This window comes from Mytilus californianus, unplaced genomic scaffold (genome assembly GCF_021869535.1).
Source record: "Mytilus californianus isolate M0D057914Y unplaced genomic scaffold, xbMytCali1.0.p SCAF_15, whole genome shotgun sequence".
NCBI classification, from domain to species: Eukaryota; Metazoa; Mollusca; class Bivalvia; order Mytilida; family Mytilidae; genus Mytilus; species Mytilus californianus.
This window is the reverse complement of record NW_026262637.1, coordinates 14,016,341-14,035,376: the sequence shown is the minus strand read 5'-3', so window position 1 is coordinate 14,035,376 and position 19,036 is coordinate 14,016,341. Positions and strand designations below refer to the sequence as shown.

General features: G+C 31.3%; 1 protein-coding gene across 19 annotated transcripts in view; it reads right to left on the bottom strand.

Moving 5' to 3' along the window:
* The window catches only part of LOC127725466 (EF-hand calcium-binding domain-containing protein 6-like), an 83,516-nt gene that overhangs the window by 51,829 nt on the left and 12,651 nt on the right, over positions 1-19,036 (bottom strand). For 4 of the 19 annotated variants that reach the window (XM_052232439.1, XM_052232438.1, XM_052232449.1 and 1 more), the window contains 18 exons: positions 18,362-18,525; positions 17,819-17,953; positions 16,949-17,348; positions 15,672-15,820; positions 14,594-15,124; positions 11,728-11,841; positions 10,742-10,918; positions 10,333-10,350; positions 9,626-9,806; positions 9,102-9,155; positions 7,754-7,824; positions 6,171-6,319; positions 5,023-5,228; positions 4,184-4,270; positions 3,670-3,755; positions 2,231-2,336; positions 1,630-1,647; positions 461-517 (listed from right to left, as the gene is read on the bottom strand). In XM_052232439.1, coding sequence (XP_052088399.1) covers positions 461-517; positions 1,630-1,647; positions 2,231-2,336; positions 3,670-3,755; positions 4,184-4,270; positions 5,023-5,228; positions 6,171-6,319; positions 7,754-7,824; positions 9,102-9,155; positions 9,626-9,806; positions 10,333-10,350; positions 10,742-10,918; positions 11,728-11,841; positions 14,594-15,124; positions 15,672-15,820; positions 16,949-17,348; positions 17,819-17,953; positions 18,362-18,525 — 2,703 coding nt within the window. Of the gene's footprint in view, positions 1-460; positions 518-1,215; positions 1,253-1,629; positions 1,648-1,770; positions 1,818-2,230; positions 2,337-3,669; positions 3,756-4,183; positions 4,271-5,022; positions 5,229-6,170; positions 6,320-7,753; positions 7,825-9,101; positions 9,156-9,625; positions 9,807-10,332; positions 10,351-10,741; positions 10,919-11,727; positions 11,842-13,542; positions 13,657-14,593; positions 15,125-15,671; positions 15,821-16,948; positions 17,349-17,818; positions 17,954-18,361; positions 18,526-19,036 lie in introns of all 19 variants that reach the window. The other 15 variants (XM_052232446.1, XM_052232444.1, XM_052232442.1 and 12 more) reach the window with 10 other exon arrangements.

Genomic DNA, 19,036 nt, shown 5'->3' with positions numbered 1-19,036 from the left:
AAGCTACTGCAAAATATAACGAATGCAAATATGACCTTCTTCACATTTCCGGATCAAAAATAGTAATTCATTGTACAAATATTGTATACTTTGAATTGTAACTACGGTTAGAATCTTTCCTAAAAAGAAAAACTGTGTACTTTCTACTGGAAATATATGTATGTTTTCGATTTAAAGATAAATAATAGAATTTCCATACTATGTAACAGAAAGTGCACACTAATTGTGCCACTGTTTGTATACATTCATTTTACATGCATAAATCTACGAAATAATACAGTGTCATTTTTGTCTAATAGTATATGAAGCTGCATTCATTAGTCTATGTGGCTAAACAGTATCTGAGATTTTGCACTTAAATGCTAAGAGCAGAGTTATATATAATATAAAAATCATGCATAAAAATGATATGTATAATGCATTAATCACTATGCTTCGACTAGATAATAGAAAGTGTCACCTTCTTTCTCATATTGTTTATTACTTGTGCAACAGTGGCTGATCCTATGTCCCGTTGCTGTTAATAATTATGAATATATGTCAGATCATAAAGCAAGCACAATGGTGCAAATTAGCATGTTCAAACCAAACATAATGTTATAAATATTAACAAATATTGTATATAACTTAAAATTCACAACCACACCTAACGTTTATTTCTTCAAACTGTTAAACTAGGAGTTTTTACTGTGTTCTTATAATAGGGTAAGGAAAAATGTTCTCTAATTTATCAACCAACATCACACAGTTATATTGTGGGATCAAATACCAGGGACTGTTACAAGAGTAGGACCCACAAGGTGTTCATTTACATAGAAAAAATGTTCTGATGCTGTTTTTCAAATATTTAAACTCTATATATAAAATATTCATAAACGATATTTAGACTCAAAGTATAGTGAAACGCATTTTCAAACTGAAAAAGACAACACATATGTTGTACTACAGAGTACAAATACCCAACATCCCCTCCAAGGCACAAGAAATCGACCCCGGTTGTGGTGGGGTTCGTGTTGCTCAGTCCTTGTTGTCGTTTTATGTGTTTTGCTATGAATTTTAAGGTATCTTTTCGACTTATGAGTTTTGAGTCTGGCTTTGGTATATTAAGTCTTTTCCACTGAATTTATTTTGCTATCTATGTTTCACTTATTATTATGAATAAGAAATTAAACAGCATCAGACCATTGACTCTTTAAATAAATAAACTTTATTTACCTATGATATGAAGGTATGTTGATCATTAATGTAAATACTAAATAAAAATAAAGAAAGGTAAAATAAACAACATCCAAAGTGAATTGATACTGATAATTGTAATTTCTAAATATCCAAAAATCAAGTATGTGAATGACATTTGAAAACGTGAACACTTTCTCCATCTATTAAGGTCTGTTTAAGTTTTCCGAAAGACAGGTTAGATAAACTCTTTGAAAGGCAAATTATTGAAAACACAACTTTATAAATCTACATTTAGGTAAGCTATTAAACAAATAGGATACAAATTGTGTAGCTTTTAATTCTGACATTTTCTAGGAAACTGTTCACATTTCTGTTCATAATTTATAACATATATATATGAATGAACATATACATATAGCATTTGATCTTTAAGATCGTGATCAGAACTACCTTGTTCCGTGCAGCAACCTGCAGAAGTGATTAGTCATCATTTAGCAACAATAGTCATAGCAGTGTGAATCACACATTTCAATCAAATGTTTAACTTAATATAAACATTATTTCAAACCGGCAAATTTTCTTTTTACTTACAAAGAAATCGTAACTTGCTAAAGATTTTGCTACTTTTATGTAGCAACCTAAAGGTGAACAAGATAAAAAGCTTAGTTAGTTTGCAAGAAGACAAAGTAATATCCCGCCATTAACAATATTACATATGTATTGTCATAATGTCGAACTTAAAGAAAAATAGGTTATAGATTATGTATAAGAATTAAACAAAGGAAATCCATGAAGAATAACCAAAGATTTAGACCATTTAAGTTCTTTATTTGTTTCTTAACAAATACAGAAAAACAAAAAATAAGCATATAATTACAAAATGAATATAAATCTACAGACGTGGATTGTATTTTTGTATTGTCTAAACCACTTTGAATTAACATTTAATTTAGCCAATCAATGTTTTATGTGATGTCCATGTTTTGTGAAGTTCAACTTGACTTCATTATATGTTTAGGGCTTGTAACAGACACAGTAGAGGTGTACTTACTTTTTGCTCTAGTTTGTGTGCATGTTTGCTGTAGACAAGGGTTTTGTAACGTGACGCTGGTACTGGTCTATGTGAAAAACATTTCATGAACTCCAAATAATGAAATCTGTAAAAAACAAATCAAAATACAGAACACTGTAAAAAACAATGATGACTTATCCAAAGGACTGCAATGTATTTGTATATAATTACACATTATGCTGACAAATCACGTGTTCCAAATAATCTCACCAAATAGTGATTATCATCAGTCCTTTTCAGTATATGCATGAAATATATCTGTTAAATCAAGGCGACAGCAGCTTGACGATTTTTAAAATCTGTAAGACCAATCAGTGCAACAAACAAAACCAGTAAGAATCTCGTTAACTCCAAAAGGAGCGAAACCAGTGTGTCAACAGGGTAAGCGTCTCCTAATGTGCATGCATCACCCGCCAGTCGAACTCACTCTCATGCAAAATGCCACAATCGGTAATAGGACACAATCGGTTAAATTACAGATCATACTACTATACGGGTTTCTACAGATTTTAGACGGCAAAAATAAGTCGCTAGTAAGTTAACACAATTATAAGAGAATGATAATATATGGTTTGCATTAGGTAAATTATATTAGATTATTGTTCTGCTGATGATATTTACATAAAAGTATCAATATTTTATTATTTATCTTATTCCAGAGATGAATTTATATCCAACTGGTATATAGCTGTTTATTTAACCGTAAAACATCGAGAACATTCTAAGCTAAGTTGAATGTTGAATTTGAGGCAACAGTGGTCATAAAAGAAAAGAGAATGGAAACCCAAATACAAGAAAAAACTGCGAAAATTACATGAACTCCAAAAGAAGCACGGGTTTGTCGACTTCCCAATCGGTTGTATACTTAATCGCAAGCCGTCTGTGATATATATGGAATGCAAACTTTCACTTAAATGAGAATTTAAGCAGGACATCGTCAATATATCTGAAAAGTTAAAAAAAAAAGTCCATCTAGTGTATATATTGTTGAAATCAGTGTGCTTCTTCGAGGAGAGGACTTTAATTCTCCTCCAACAGAGGACTTTGTGTCTTCGATTCCCATTTGTATTAAAAAACCTGTGACACAATGTAGATGATTTTTTAATTGAGCTTGGGGACTACCAGATTACATAGAACGTAGACAAATTTAATTTTTTCATATTACTGAAATGTTCTACAGATTGTGATTGAATATTTTGGATATTTAGACTCTTTAATAGTCTACGTCTAATTGATACCTCTGGTTGAATATGCCTCATCACCATATTTCTGAAGGCCATATTTTATAGAGGGAAGAATGATTGTACGAACGTTGATGGCAGTATAAATCAAGTACGATATGTATTTAAAAAAAACAATGCTGCGGACAGCACCTCTCAACAATTTATAGGACACAACGTTTTCCTAAATAGAATTACCTTCCATTTTTCTGTAAATCAAACCTCAGTATTAATTCCTTCAGTTCTTCTGCTGATAGATTAAACTTCATTGACTCCATTACTTCCTGTAAAGCAGAATGTTAGGAAAGAAGTTCTTGTATTTCTATCGTCTATCAAAGTTTATGTTTGTGACATATAATGCCTTTCCAATCATCTGTCGTACCAAAGTTAACTGCCTAGTAATTTTGATGTTTTTTTTTTCAAATGATTAGAAATTTCTATGATTTGTGATACATTTTACTTATAAGTATTGCAAAAACGATCAAATCTAGAAATTTAGCCAATGAACATAGTAAAATACTTCCCCAAAAATGAACAAAGTAGAATGACATGATGTATATTAATGAAATACAGTAAAGAATATTGTTTGCAATTTTCCAAGTCAAATACTGCGCTTATGGTGAAATACAATGTATGAAGTGTTAAACAAATTGATATGCCAAGACATACAGTATAGTAATGGGTAATGTTTATTCCCGAATAAGGCTCTTACCGTTATTTCATTATAGTTAACTGTCGCACAACCATTCTTGTCTATATATTTGAATACAGATTTCAGTCCCTCCCAATTGCTAATTACCTAAATGCATAAAATACAAAACAAAATTATTTAAATTATCAATAATTCAAATACTATACGCCATTGTGTTATTGTGCTATGGTCATTTTTGTATTCTTGTCTTTCATTTTTGCTTATTTACTTTGTCTATAGAGTGTTTATATGCAATTTTGTTTTTCTTTGTTGACATAGTTATTTGTTTTTATAGTGATTAAGATTATATCACAATGTTGACTGCTGTACCCCAATTTTTGACATTTTTACCTATTATGTCTATTTGTTTTGCTCACACATTGTTGTCAATATAATAAGATTTTATGCGACTGTCATATAAGTGGGAGGTCTAGCTAGCTATAAAACAAGGTTTAATCCAACATTTTCTTCATAAGGAAATGCCTGTAACAAATCAGGAATATGACAGTGTTTACCATTCGTTTGATGTGTTTGAGCTTTTGATATTGCCATTTGTTAAGGAACTTTCCGTTTTGAATTTTCCGTGGAGTCCGGTATTTTTGTTATTTTACTTTTTATTACAGACAAAACGCCAAATGTGAAGGAAAACGTTATGAAATCCATAAAACCTTGGTTTTAAAATATTTTTTGAACAGTTATTATAATGATTTAAAATCAGTTTTATTATAAGCCAAAATGTACATTGCACAACTTATAAATACTGAAATATTTGTCGCATATAACATATCAATTAAAAGTTCATTTTAAAAATATTTTTCATAATCAGACTAACTATATAAAATCAGTAGATATTTACTTACGTCGGGTTTAACCTTAACTAATAAGTCTTTTGTACGAACACTCTTCACTGATATTGCTGAGGATGGTGCGGTTTTCTGAAGTTCTGGTTCAACCTTTTCTATAGACGCATGGGTTTCGTGTGCTTTCTTCTCTCTTCTTTCTCTCTGGACCTGATGGGCCCTCTCTACAGCTTCTGTAGTGTCCTCTGTGAGAAAATTGCGATCATCTAATCATAAAACATATTTTGTTTTATTCACTTCTTTCTTGTTAACTTATTTCAGTTACGAAAATAACTAAGTATTCTGCTGATTTAATACATTATATTAACAGGTTAATTATCTCATGTGAAAAGAAACTCATCAATTTATGTAATTTTCATCATAATTGACGTAAGACACGCAATAGTTAAATATGAATATTTGGATCATCATTGATTGTAACCAATAATCGTGAAATTGTGTATTAAAGATGATTCCTTTCAACGACCTCTAAACAAAAGAGAACGTTTAAATAAAATGAAGATAAGAAATTATAATGCCAATATGAAAGAAACCAACATAGAAGTTTACAAAAGAGGAAATCTAGAGGTCCGGATATTTGGTTTCAATTTAGAACATATTTCCATGACATGCAGCAAGTAAATCCAGCCAAATTGTGAATGGTTCAATCAATAAAAGACCACCATACACCCCTCATTTGCACACGATCCACACATGCAGGATTATAATATCAACCAAATATTGTACTCTGCATTAATATTGTTTTCTTTAATTCTAAGCAAATTCACCCTTTTCCTGAACTGTTGACTTTTTTTATCTAATCAACGTGTGGTTCCTTTGATCTCAGTTCTTCATTGGTCGAAAGTCAATTATGACGTCAAATTTTCATGCGTTCCCCTGAATTTCCTATTGTAACGTCACGAAAAAAGGCGACCATGCCTGATGACGTTACACAGAGAGAACACATCATTTTGCAGATCAATAAGAAAAAGAATTTATTTTGTCTGCATATCGTCTACAAATCCTCAGAGAAACAGGTTCTACAACCAAATTTCGTACAATACGATATTTCTCCATTCTCGACAGTTAAATTTTAAATATTTAACTGTCTCGAGTGTAGAAATATCGTATCACAGTCGATGAAGTGGTAGAATCTATATTTAACTCACCAATTAAAACATTTTCTGCTGTTTTATTTTTATTTTTAAACTGTATAAAATGTCGTATAAGTGCACTGTAGCTGTACATTCCATCATTAGCGATACTGAGTGTGGCCCAAACTTTGTCAAGTTCCTGTTGGTTCATTGTTAATCCACATCTGTAAGTAATATGAATGAAATTAATGTGACAAACCTATATAATCACTTACTTCATTAGTGAAGTTGACTTAACTAACAAATCAATTAAAAACACGACAAAAAAAAAACCAAACCCCAAAAAAAACAAACCCCAAAAAAACCCTATAAGAATCGCATAAAGACAAAAAACGACACGTCTGTTTTCTCAATTGAATTGTTTCATATTTCTAATGTCAGGGCCTTTTATAGCCGACTATACGGTATTGGTTTTTCTCATTTTTGAAAGCCGTACCGTTGCCTATAATTGTTTACATCCACTTTATTTGAAGTTTGGTTGATAGTCTCATTGGCAATCATACCTCATCTCTTTATTTTTTCATTTATCTTTGGTGAGTTTTTTTTAAGCCATATAAAAAATAATTCGATGACGTTATTTGGTTTGGCTAGCCATAAAACCAGGTTTGACCCACCATTTTTTCTTAAAATGTCCTGTACCAAGTCAGGAATATGGCAGTTGATATCAAATAGTTCGTTTCTATGTATGTTAGCGTTTGTTTTTGTTGCACTTCAGTGTTTCTGTTGTTCCTTTGTTTTCCTCTTATAGTTGATGACTGTTTCCCTCGGTTTTAGTTTGTAACCCGGATTTGTTTTCTCTCAATCGATTTATGACTTTTGAACAGCGGTATACTACTGTTGCCTTTATTTAAAAGATGCTAATTTTAGCAATTATTCCTCGCGACGACGTAAAGCAACATTTAAAAAATAATATTGCTATAAAATTTGTAACACAATCATATTCGATTTAATTTAACAACTTCATGATTAGATAATTAATTTTGATATATGATGAGAGATTTTCATGTTTAGACCTTTTCACGACTTTCCTGTTAGAATACATTCTTATTGTTCGTCATAAAGAATTTTCTGATGACGGATATTTTTTAAAAGTCTACATTTTGAAATTATAAAGAAGTTAAAACAGTTTTTTTAAACCCCGCCGCATTTTTGCGCCTGTCCCAAGTCAGGAGCCTCTGGCCTTTGTTAGTCTTGTATGTTTTTTTAATTTTAGTTCATTTATATGTTTTGGAGTTTAGTATGACGTCCATTTTCACTGAACTAGTACATATTTTTATGTAGGTGCCAGCTGAGAACCATCTCCGGGTGCGGGATTTTCTCGCTGCGTTGAAGGCCCATTGGTGGCCTTCGGCTGTTATCTGCTCTTTGGCCGGGTTGCTGTCTTTTTGACATATTCCCCACTTCCATTCTCAATTTTATTATGACACAATTTCACCATAAGTGAACATTTTAACACGTGAAATCATTTATAAATGACTGTTTCATTCATCATTTATTAGTAAATTATAGGGTTAAAAAAGTCTTCCTGTCACACCTACTTTTGTGAATTTGAACATAGATTGCAACCTCCGATATACATGTCGTTGAGTATAACTTACAATTTGATCAATGCTCCAAACTGCCATTTACTCATTCTTCCCATCATTTTCCTGTCCATTTGTTTGAAATGCTGTTGAAAAAAAAAACATACAATTTTTTATTACACAATTTAAAAAAAAATATAAACAAATATTATAAATGAATTGTTACTGTTTGTCGTTTTTTGGAGTTTAGCGTTGAGCGAAATATACCAACTTCACCCGCGTATGGCGTATACATTTCTCAGCTCATTCTACATTCAGGAGCTCGCAGCTGCTACTCAGACTTTTTAAAATGTCATCGGTGTCTAAGCAAAATAACAATGAGCCAGGGTTTTGTCAAAGAACGCCTCGTCTTTTTTCTCAAACAATTCATCGGAAAGTACCAAGACCTAATAGATAAATATTCAATGTCTTAGAACTCCACAAAAACACAACATGGTTTCTTTTTGTGATATGACTTTTGACGTGCATACCGCTATCGTGTTTTTGACTATAGGCGTTCCAGGCGCAGATGGGTCCTGATATGCAATTCGGACGCAAGTGGTTTATACTATGGTGTTTCCATTTTGGTTACCTTTGTTTTAATATTTTACTAAACTTGTACTTTTTCGAGAAAGTGTATACTATATTTGGTATGTACTATCAACTAACAAAAACTTTTTAGTTGACGTCATTTTCAATTTAACTATCAACTACAACTTTTTTGTTGGCGTCTTTGTAAGATTTAGTTGTATAATAGAAATGAAAGGATATGGGGTATCCATCCATGTATGTTTGTTTGAATTCTGTAGTCACTTGTGTTGTATGTCTGTGGTGTATGTTTACTCAGTTTTGGATCCAAATTATTGTTGTTACCCAAGGTTGTCAATATAACGGAACTATAAACAACTGCTATACAAGTGGGAGGTTTTGCTAGCTATAAAATCAGGTTTAACCCACCTATTCCTTCGGAAATGCCTGTTCTCAGTCAGGAATATGACAGCTGTTTACAATTCGTTCTATTGCTTGATAACGTTTGATTTTCTATGGACTGCCCCTTTTCAAATTTACCTTGGAATTCGGTATTTTTGTTATACTTTTTCGATAGTTTCTGCAAGTTATATTCATTCACTACTTTTCCAAAATCGCGCAATTAAAAAATGAACATAATGAACAAACGATTATTGAACATTGCAAACTGGTGTAAGTTTGAAAGTTAGTTGCTGTGTGACTCTTTTATAAATTTAGAAGATAATTAATGTAGATTTTCTAAACTATGTGAATAGAAATAATAAGATGACTTGTTATATTAAAGTGTTAAAAATGAACAATAAGGTGTAATACAGTAGTAGATATCTTAATCCAGGTTATCAGCATTATAATGTACCTTATCAAAAGTGTGGAACTTATTTTTGAACAATTCCTCTAGCAGTCGTTTGAGCTGAAATAAAAAAAAATACATTCTGTTTGGATATATCTAGCTAGTGCTGGTATTTCACATATGACTGCTTATACAAATGTTCACTATCAAACTAGCGATGCATGTCCAAATGTACAACATCATTTATAAAATATTTCTGTAAATAGGGTCACATGTTTGTAGAGTTTTCATCCTGTCTTCTCTTCGTATTTGGTAATTTCCAAACAAAACTTATTCTATATATTCAATACGGTAGACATACTTTTCTGTTCCGTGAGATGATTGAAAGACATAAAAAGATAATGACTACATGTAATCCTGAAAAGTGTCACATATTTCTGCTGCAAAATATAACAAACTGGATATTTCATCTGAAGTAACCGACTTCATTTCTAAAAACTTAAAAATACTTTTATTGCAACTATGGTAACATTTAAGAGCAACTTATCACAAATCAGAAAATTTTAAATAAACTGCTAAACAATATTTACCTCTACAATTGTTCTATTTCCTGCACCATCTATTTTTAGTTTATCCACCTCCTTAAATGATATAGACGTCTTTGCCTTCTCTTTCATTAACAGTTCCACTGCTGCTGGTGTTGGCATATCTGACTTTACAACCTTAACAACATCTACCCCTCCTTCCTGCTTCTTATTCCATGATCCGGGCCTTTAAAATATAGATATTGGAAGTAGACATAAGAACAAATCATAAAACATGCAAACAAATTACGTTTTTAATAGTACGTTGACTACTAGTATTTATGTAAACTTTTTAGTTTTATGCCATTTGTGTTTCCTGATAATAAGTAGTAAATGGATGAAATGTTTTTTTTTATTTGTTTGGCTATTTACAGACTTAATTTAAATATTATCGCATCATTTATCCATTTGTTATCGAAAGCGCGGTAGGTATATATATTTCTTAAATAATTGTGGCCTTAAAGGGAATCTTACAGTATGATCAACTTTATCATAAGCCATGCAAGTTTAATGTTTCTTTTTGGGACACCAACACACTATAAATTTACACTTCTATTATACAAATGTGCTAAGTGCTGTGAGGAACAAATCGTTACATCAAGATATTGCTAAAACACACCCCTTAACAGCTGCTCTCTGTACAATATGAGTGCTATTACACAGTGTATATATCCACATACCACATATATTATGTCCAGACATTTTCTAAATACCTTTTTTTGGTTGCTTTGCTACACAAGAAAATGTTTAACAGAATTAAAGTTGTCATCACGAGATTCAGAATACAAGAAATTTTAAGTTTAACTTAGCAACATCAAGATATCTGAAACTGCTCTTTTTCATCTAATTTTCATTGACTTTCGTTTTTCAAATTTATATTTAGTAACTCGGCCTCATGTTATTTTATTCTTTCCATTGCATCTATTGTGTATATTGATATCTTCTTAGCTGCATTATCCATTGTACTTCTACTAGTTTTTGTATATATTATCAGGGGAAAGGAAGGGTTCATTTCAAGAAGCAAACATGTAGCAATTTTCACATTAGTTACTCGCTCAAGATTATTTCATTGCATTTAATTGTTATATATTGCGTCATAAACGAATCTTTTATAATACATACATTACGTCGAAAAGTTGGAGGAATTTGTTGTAAGGTATTAGACCATCTGCATCTTGTCCGACATCAGTTTTCAGTTGTTCCCACTGTTTATCGGACATTGTGTAACCAAGTCTCTTCTCTAAAGCACCACGGAACTCATGAGGGGTAATTACACCCAAACCATACTTATCGCAAGATCTGAAAGCAAATACCAATACCAATAAAACTTATGATATTCTCGGTTATATTACAACAGATATATCAAATAAAAAATGAATTATTTATATTAGTTAATCGGGAAAGAATTTATTGCACATTCTAGGTATGAACACAGAAATATCTATTTCAGAAAACAAATATTTTAACATGTGATGTAGTGAAGGAGGGGGAAATCATTATGTGAGTTACAAGTTTTATGACATATATAAGTTCACTGTGTAAATACACACATTAATCTACATCGTTTTCATTTTGCAAAAAGCTAGGTTTCAAATGATCAGCTGATCTTTTTATTTAACAAGTAGTATTCCTCTTGTTACACGAATTTAATGTGTCTAAGTCATGATCAAACAAGTTGAAAGTTGTATCACTCATTACAGAACCTTGGATCGTTTGGAGGTCGGTTCTAATCCATTATTCTATGATTCTGTACGGATTCAAAATTAGATTTGTTGAACTGTACAGTAAATAAGGGTACATTTACAAAAATAAATAACCATATGCATAAAAAACAATGGTTGCAATTCCCTCAAACAAGATTAATAGTTTAACCCTATTGAATATGACGATTTTAGTTTATTTTTTTTCAAACGTGTAATATATCGGTCTTATGAAAACTTTTGATCTTTAGCGTCAGAAATGAAGATTGTTCAAGTATTGTATTAGAAACTGTGGTTATAAGTTGCAGATATTTTGGTGATTTCGTGTGAAAATAGACAGGTGAGGTCTAATATAATAAATTTACGCTTACAATAGCAAGATTTTAAAATAATAATTTAGCCACTCACTTCAAATAGCTCATGAGCTTGAGAAAATCTCCATGGAAATAATCCACAAGTTTGGCTTCCATTTCCTCTACGCTTAAATTGCTGTTTGGCAATGGTTGTGAATCATGTTGAAATCTTCAAAAAAACAAAACGAAACTAAATTAAACGGTATAAGTTGACATTGAACTTAACATATGAAGAGTACGATCTGAAAAATCTTGATTTTTATAAAATTACTGTAATATTCACTTCTTTCAGTGTACATTGTATTTCAAATTATTAATGTAATATCAATTTGCAGCAATATCTATGTGAGTAAAGTCAGAAATTGAAAAAGTTTAACGTATGATTACATTAGAAATTACCGTTTGATATAAAACAATAAAATTATCTCCTTACAATAAAATAGTCTTTATAAAACATACAATATAGAATATTCAGAATGGTTCCTACCGTTGTTATCTTTAAAACATATACATTGTTTATTCGACATACCTTACTTTCATATTTATTTTTATGGTTGTTATATTTATATTCGATAAGTTTATATTCCTCTCATGCTTCTTTACTGAATGACCAATAACAGAAAAATGTAATGGATTCATCACTACTTTGGCCATTTCACACTAATTTTTACACAGTGAATTACATATGTATATCCACATAACACTTCCAAGATACAATGAATAAAAAAGCAAGCAAAATTCTATGCGATTTTTAACACACTGTATGACAACTGTTACAATGTTTGATCTTTCTGAACGTATAAAAATAATTCAGAATGGCCAAAATGAATTATGTTTATCCTTTTCGATATGCACATCATCGCTGCTATCATATTTACTTATAAAAATCTACACACAGCCATGATAATGCAAAATCCATTGAAAATCAATATTGATCATTAATACAATTTCTTGTGAAACACGGTATCCATTACAACAAATGACGTGTTATGACAACTTGAACAGCTATGCTAAATGACTGTGTGGCTCTTAAACGGTCTAATCAATAACCTTGATTGAAAGCGTTCATAATTAAAAGAGATTAAGATTCGGAAACAAAACTGATTAAGAAGTGTGAGGATGTAGTAATTTATATATTTTTTTCAACTGAAGGAGAAAGTTGACTAAATATGAAATCAGTAAAACAATTTAACTAGATGACATTTTAAATATTCAGTTTAAAGTATGAAATATCATGATAGCAACAATTTTGTACTTTTATTTACATAAAAATCATTTTGTAACATGTTTATGAAATAAGATGTTGACAGCCGCATTTGGTTTTCTAGCTTTTACCATTATTAAAAATCTACCATAAATTTTCTATCTAAGAGGTCAAGTTATACAAAACATACCTGACCAGTAGCAAAACTGGTCATTTTAACTTCTAGCGATGCTACTATTACTCTATATAACTTTACAATAATATCATGCTACTGAGTGACTATAAACTACGTATGATAGTATGGCAAAAAAGAGAGTAATTTTTACTGCAAAGAAGTAAGCTATGAACTATGAAGCAAGGTAATGTAGGCTTGTACAATATCTTCTCAAAGCAACTCAGTCACTATAAAAAAATTCAATTCTGTATGCAATTTAAAGCGGTCATTCAAAATGTCAGATTTCGTTTGTTCGCGCAAAAGCAAGCTTTCAGACAAAACGAACATGAAGCAAACATACATGAAGAATGATTGAATATATGATCATTTAAAGCGTATTTACTACTTAATTTTCCGATAACAATAAAAAGAGTCTAAGACACGATTTCTCTATTATATGATCTGAATTATTAATGAAGTTGAAACAAAGGGCGATGTTTCACACTACTTACATATGGGATTGGTTTGTAACAATTCTGTTTGTCATACTGTTTTCTGACTTGCTCTGATACTTGTACAAGAATTCCTTGTAGTTCAGTTGACCCCTTATAGATCTTATACTGGCCCTACAGAAGCATAGAAAGGAAGAATTAAAAGGGATCAAGTGTAGTGTGTTTTTAATTCTGTGTTATATATGCATTATGGAGTTGATCGCTCTATATTTGGTTTCTTCGCAAAATTGGTAAAATAAAAACATGAAAGATGAAAGGCTCTAAACATATGCTTCAGAACAAATATCACTGAATCGATACAATTACATTAAGAAAAATGTTTTTTTCCTCGATCAATGAATACCATAATACATATAAAATTAATTGTAGAACCTGAGCAGTATGTAGGTATGCTTTTCATTATCAAACAAGAATTTAAATACACAACTCGTTAAGCAACACGCGTTGGTGTTAAAGCTTTCAAATAAGCAACTGTAAACTTTTTGGACAATAACTGCTCAAGTCTATGCATTCCTTGCCAGAACAAAGTGATTTAATTCCTATCACCAATCACAATGTTGCAGCAATTAATGTCACATTACTATAACTTACATTATAAGTATCTCCCTCGAATAGCAAGTTGGATCAGTAAGCATTCCCCATATAATTATTATGTGCTATATTGTGTGTACTACCTTTCTAAGAACCATCCCTTCTTTTCTTAATATTCATTAAAAGTTTAAATGCAAGTATTGAGACAAATATTGTCTTCATGGAAAAAAAGCGTATTTAAAACCTTTGAAAAACGCTTTAAAAATGAGATTAATTATTTTTTTCATGAGAATATTAAGACATTGTTTTACATTACCTTTCTTTAAAAATATATTATTTTGTTGTGTTTGTCAATACGCTTGTCGAAAAACCACTATTGGAAACATTTTTACATTGTAAATCTTTTCAATAGATTTCTATCATCCTTTACTGTCGAAGGTAGGTTTTTAGAAAGGTCCACGCACGTGTGAAATAGTAAGATTATTGTTGTTTTATACAGAAGGGTATTTGTGGTGGATACCTGATGTCGACAGAACTAACGGACTTATGTGTTGTTTTTGTTTCCACACTTATACTTGTATTTCCTACACTAACGCATCTTTTATCCTGGTCGATCGTTTTCTCTGTAACCTTTTCTGACATTCTACTAAAGCATCTATTTCCGACAATCGCACTTGATGTCTGTTGGCTTTCTTTTCTCTCTCGCATTGCTTTCGCCATTTTGTTAAAACTTGAGTTTCCAAAGTGAGCTGTCTTTTTCCGTTCGGTTACGTTTTTCTGGTGTGAATTAGTTGATTGTCTATTTAAGATATTAGAGTTGCCAATGTGCACATTTGAGTCACTCTCTTCTAATTCAGTCCAAGCAGTTTTTCTGACTCGACTTCCAACATCAGCATTCCCCACTGTAACATTTCTCTCTTTTTCCTGAACTGTTTTCTCTGATAATCTATCCATGGCAGTGTTTGCACTTCCTTTAAGTCTCCCGCCAAATATACTTTTGAATGTTTTACTCAGTGTTTTATCATTTAGTTGTTTTGAAAGTTTTTCAATACTAAAATGTGTGTAAAAACAAAAAAAAATGTTCCACATTATAAAATTAATATCCTTCTTTTCATTCATATTATCTTTAGAAATATTTTACTCTTGTCAATTGCAATATCAGACTCTGGATATATGTCTTCATAATTAGTCAAATCTATCTTAATAGCTTGATTTTTGTGTGGCTTAGAGTAAATGCATTTGGAATATCATATCAAGAATAATAAACAAAAAGGAAGATATAAACATCAAATCAAAATACAAAGTTTGTGTTTTAGTCACTGTTCCATCATATATATCCATAAATACATTTAAAAATTCACTGATTATTTCCCTTAGACTGATTAGATAAATATAAATCGTTATATTGGCCTAAAGATACTTTGTGTGCAAAGTATTTTATTTTAGTGTTTAGACATTTCATCATTTTAGAAACAAAATACAGAGCTTTAAAATATTAGCATACTGTAAAACTTTAACTTGTAAATTCTTTAGCGCTAAAAATCGCTTATATATGACAGCCGCAATTATATCTGGCAGAGCATTGATATCAAACTTACCTAGATAAGAAATGATCTAAATCAGTTATAGAAATGTTAAAGCCAAATTCCTGTAGAACACGCCTAAAGTCTACTCTGGAAATATATCCATCACTCAAGTGGTCAAATAACTCAAATGCCGTTAATATTGCGTTGTATGATTCTTCAAACTGGAAAAAAATATCACAATAGAGATATTATATTGACAACATTCCACTAATCTTGAATGCACCATGGTCGCCTACATTTTTATTTTACAAGATATTGAATAGACTATTTTCATATTACCGACTTTTGACTCCGGATTATATAATTTGTCGACTGGTTACCTTGGACATCATAGTACTCGGTCAAGTAAGAGCAACCAAAATAAGTAAAATCAAACATATAATCGGTGTAATTTGAGGGGAAAGTTTACTGTTTTCCGATGATTTTGTAGTGAACAAAAAATGTTAAGCAGGTAATTTTCTCCCAAAATTGTACCGATTGAAAGCTTGGTTTTACTTCTTTGGCTTGCTCTTACCTGACTTGGTACCATGATGTCCAAGATAACCAGTAGACAAATTATATAATCCGGAGTCAAAAGTCGGTAATATGAAAATAGTGTATTTAAGCAGTGATATATTTTCTACCGTTTTATGAAATTGCCCCATTATGAAACGCACCTGTTTGAGATCCCCGTAATTAAAATAATATTTTTACTTTCTCTCATCAAAAGGTCACAAAAAGTCAATTTTAAAATATCTTCTACAGCATAAAATGTATATGAAGGTCCACATTTATTGGTATTTTCTTCAAACCTGTACCAAAGAGAATACGGATATAAGAAAAAAACAAGGACTGTAAAGAAATATTACAACTTGGTAATTGATACACCTTAAGTCTTAAAACTTCGTTAAAAGTGTCTAGCTTTTGACGGTTTTGAACAAGTCAACAAATCTGGAGAATTCATATTAACTAGACTGGATTGAAAATAACTAGTGAGGCCAAAGATGTTATCGGAATGTATAAGGTGTTTTCTTCCAAAAGTCAACATTTTATTTGTTTCGTCCTTTAATTTATATGTTGAACAAAAAGATCAGAAATTGCTTTCGTTTGTTGTCATCTTTTTACTGCACATAGCAGTATTTAGTTTCTTCACTGGAGAGAAAATTCTAAGAAAGAAAACTAACTCATCAAAGATAAATTTAAGAACCCTGATAAAGGTTTGTTGATAAATTCAATAAGTATGACTATAACATCAACTAAACTAAATGAGCATGTGTTGTGCTGAATAATTTTTGCTTAAATTTACCTACCCTATAATGTAAACAGTCTATGATATTATCTAATTTTGGCTGCCCTTTCCTTAGTTTTGGTTTTGCTTGTTTGACCTTAGTTTCACATTCTGTAGATTCTGTTTTGCTTTCCCTCTCCAAAGTTGTTTCTGACTTCTCTGTCGTTTTAATCACGCCATTTCCCGTCTTTTCAGTTGTCTTTTCCACTTGCACTGCAGTGTTAGTTTCCACATCATGTTGCACTTTGTCTATAATATCCAGGGATTTATAAAGGAAATGATCGGACTTTGGCCTCTGCGGTTGTTGGACTGGTATTTGCGTGTGTGATCTATGGAACGTTTTTGGCCGTGGATTCAAATCACAACCAAGCTTTCGTAGAAATGGAATTGTTCTTATACCACCAGAACCTTCAGTGTCATACCTGTACATAGAAAATTTGTCTTTTACAACAAGTAGCACAAATCATTTCTTAAAGTGATGTTTTAAATAATTAGTTTGTTCAAAACCAAAATAACTTATTTGCTCATAATATTGAAAAGCTGATATACCCTCTTTGAATGCACGCCTGGCTAATTACATAAATAATTTATTTTGTTTTGTATATACATGTATTATCTTGTTCAGAAAAAATAACAGTTACCAAGCACACTGGTCATTGATATAATAATCCCTTAGAGGTTGTTTCTGAAAATTAAATTATTTGAAAGAAAAATTCAGAAAATCGCTGGAAATTAAAGAGCGTGTGCCTTTTTACCTTTAAAGTAGCAATTTAAATTCAAATCTGTCGTGTCATTTTTATCATATTTATGTTTCGTCTTTACGGGAGGGAATAACATTTATATATATTCTAAATATACTTTATGTAGTAAATATAGAGTGCCACCAACTCACCTATCCCACAAAACTTGGAAGTCTGAATCGTGCAGATAAATGCCGATGTGTGCGTATGCTTCTCGTAGTTGTGGAGGCACTATCATACCATCAGGTTCAAAACATATTGGAGGGAACACTTTCCTAGCATCTTCACTGAAAATAAAGAAATTGTAGTATATAAAGTTATGTGTTATCATCTTTGATATTTAGTGACTTTGTAAGGGTGACTAGTATTAATTCAGTCATAGATTTATATGTTGCTGCAGGAGTTTTATGATCTTTGTCGGGAGAAACAGTGGATATTACTTTTATTATGTATAGATAGTTATATGGAAACATTTCCCTTGGTTTTTGTTGGGTTATTTTTAGGAAGGGCTGTGTGTTATTCTTCAACTTGTGATGATTTTGTTAATTATTGGATTCATAACAATAAGATTTAATCTAAATCTCACACGTCATATGTACATATATATATACCAGTTTATGTCATGAACTTGGTCCAGTAATTTTATCAGTTTACGTTTTAAATTAGTTTAAGTATAGAACCTTTCGTAAACTTACATAGTTTTTAATTTACTTTTGAAGATGGTATCAGAGAATGGTGCAGATGTATATGGATCGTGCCTTTTCAAATCAAGTTTAAGTCTGTCTTCAGGGTGCCTGCGTTTTAATGCCTCCTCTAATGCTGATCTCTGTACTGGGCTTACCCATTGCTTTTGTACTGTCTGTAACGATAATAACATATATAATAATGTAATACAAGTCAACACTTTAATCAACGTTATACTTAAGTTTAGCACTTCGGTATTAATGAATGATAACATGGATGAAATGTTAATAATATAAGATATGCGTTTCAATATCCCCCGCCACCACTCAATTTTTTTAAAGGCAATTACTGCCATACTTATTCTGCTCTGTTAAACTTTGCATTAAATATCTGACAAAAAATGGTGGTGGCAGAGCGCTTCCAATGAAAAAAAATATAATTTCCAAGAGACACAACCCCCTCTCCCCGCCCACCAAAAACTTCATCGGCGCTAATTATCGAAATCGTCTTTTAAAATGCCAAGATCAACCTTTTGTATAAATAACATAATAGGATAACTAATGTAGGCTCGAAAGCGTTCACAATGTAATTTTCCTTAGCACATATTTACAACTTCTCGTCCAATCAAATTGCTTATATTTGCCTTCTAATTTTCATAGTTCATACTTTTCCCGTGTACTAAGTAA